General features: G+C 47.8%; 1 protein-coding gene across 1 annotated transcript in view; it reads left to right on the forward strand.

Moving 5' to 3' along the window:
- The window catches only part of LOC118478419, a 3,796-nt gene extending 2,465 nt beyond the window's left edge, over positions 1–1,331 (forward strand). The window contains exon 2 of the mRNA XM_035971986.1: positions 283–1,331. Within this exon, the coding sequence (XP_035827879.1) occupies positions 293–1,219 (927 nt within the window). The 5' untranslated portion in view covers positions 283–292 and the 3' untranslated portion in view covers positions 1,220–1,331. The remainder of the gene's footprint in view (positions 1–282) is intronic.
- The last annotated feature ends 465 nt before the right edge of the window (positions 1,332–1,796 follow it).

The following is a 1,796-nucleotide window of genomic DNA, read 5'->3' on the forward strand; positions in this document are numbered from 1 at the left end:
ACCGTAGTGCACCATAAAATGGTTTATTCTTCATTTTGAAATACCAAAAAAGTTGGTCGCAAAAATGCCTGTCTCAATCAAATATACCTGGAAAAAGGATATCTTATTACATAGCGCAAATGTTATTTGAACAAATTATATAAAACATATGTGGCGACAGCTGCTATGCCTTTCAAAAGTCGTGAAGTATTTAAAAACGATGAACCATCTTGAAGTGAACTAATTTTAGGTTTCTAAAACTATTTTTCTCTTCTTGTATTAAATTTTATTCGTCCTTCACAGAACCATCACGATGCTCTGTCTCGCCGTTTTGAGTGTGGCTCTCGTGTCCCTCGTGGGCGCCCAGTCCTCGGATGGCGGCTCTGGCTACTATCTGCACGGTTACCTCCCTGCTAATGTGCTGGTGGATCCCCTCCTGGACAGACTGAACCGTTACATCGGAAACCTGGAGTCCCGCGAAGGCGCCCAGCTGAGCCGTCTGGGACGTTTGAGCGCTGTCTCCAACCAGAACCGTGACTTCCAAAATCTGTTCCAGAACACTCTCAGCAGGCAGATTGCTGATCGTCAGAAGATCCATGGACAACGTATTGGCTCGCTGCAATACAAGATCGCCGAGCTGAAGGCCCTCCGCCAACAGGTGCAGTCTCTTATCAGCGACGCCTCGGCACTGGGGAATGTTCTGCAGGAAGAGATCTACCCCACCCGCAAGCAGGTCATGTACGACATCAACGATCTCCAGAACGCCGATATTGAACGCCTGAACAGGATCGAGCAGGCCCAGACCAGAGCCAACGCCATCAGCGACAGAATCGACGTGGTCTGGGACAAGGCAACGGAAAACGGCCAAACCCTGAGTCAGATCAAGTTGTCCGTCCGCAGAGCCATCAACTCAGTGAACCGCCAGAAGTCTGCAGAGGAGGAACTGCTCATGGATCCCAAACTCGAGCAGTATATTACCGTCAACTTCGACTTCCAAGGTGCCCCGCAATTCGCCCAGTCTCTCCTCACTGGCTTCGAGCTGGTCAGGACATACAGCGGCTACTCCAATGGCTACCCATGCATCTACGTTGGCGTGGAAAACGTCCTGAAGAGCACCCAGGCTGGGGTGGATTCCGTTGACATGAGCAGCGGTGGATGGTCTGCCAACACCCTGAATGGTCAAGCCAATTTCATCTACTTCGACACTCTTCAAAACAACGTAGGTGTTGGGGGTAAATAATCAGATTCGACGAAGAAAACACCTTCAAAGTCAATTCTGATGATTCACTCACGACAGTAGATTAAAATGGAAAAGAAATGTAATGGTTGAATAAAAACGGCAAAAACGATTACACTTTTCGTGTTTGCTTTTGTTCTTCGTGGCGTTTTAGAGAGCAAATATATCATATGGGTTCAACGCCCCCTGCAACGCTGTAAGGTTATTTAAGAGGCGGAACTTCCGAATTGTAATTCCATCTCCGAAAGGACGAAGCCAAAATTGGAAATTTCGTGTAAAGTGCCTCCCCCAAGGCCACACTGTCGGACCGAGCTGAGCCCCGAAACCCCGAACCTAAAATGCCATGAGGCCGTTAGCCTTACTACGATATTTTTGTTTGCTTAACGCCCCTTTTCAAAACTGTTAGGTTATTGAAGCGACAGAACTCCACCTGCGATAGGAAGGCGTTAAACGGACAGGGAGCATGATAATCCCCCCCCCCCCCCCCCCCCCCCCAAAAATAGCTTCAAGACTCTCTTATCATGGATTCAAAATAAGGTCATTAAGGTTTTATTCCTTCTTTTATTTCTACTATTTACCG

This window comes from Aplysia californica, unplaced genomic scaffold, assembly GCF_000002075.1.
Source record: "Aplysia californica isolate F4 #8 unplaced genomic scaffold, AplCal3.0 scaffold00553, whole genome shotgun sequence".
In the NCBI taxonomy this organism is placed as follows: Eukaryota; Metazoa; Mollusca; class Gastropoda; order Aplysiida; family Aplysiidae; genus Aplysia; species Aplysia californica.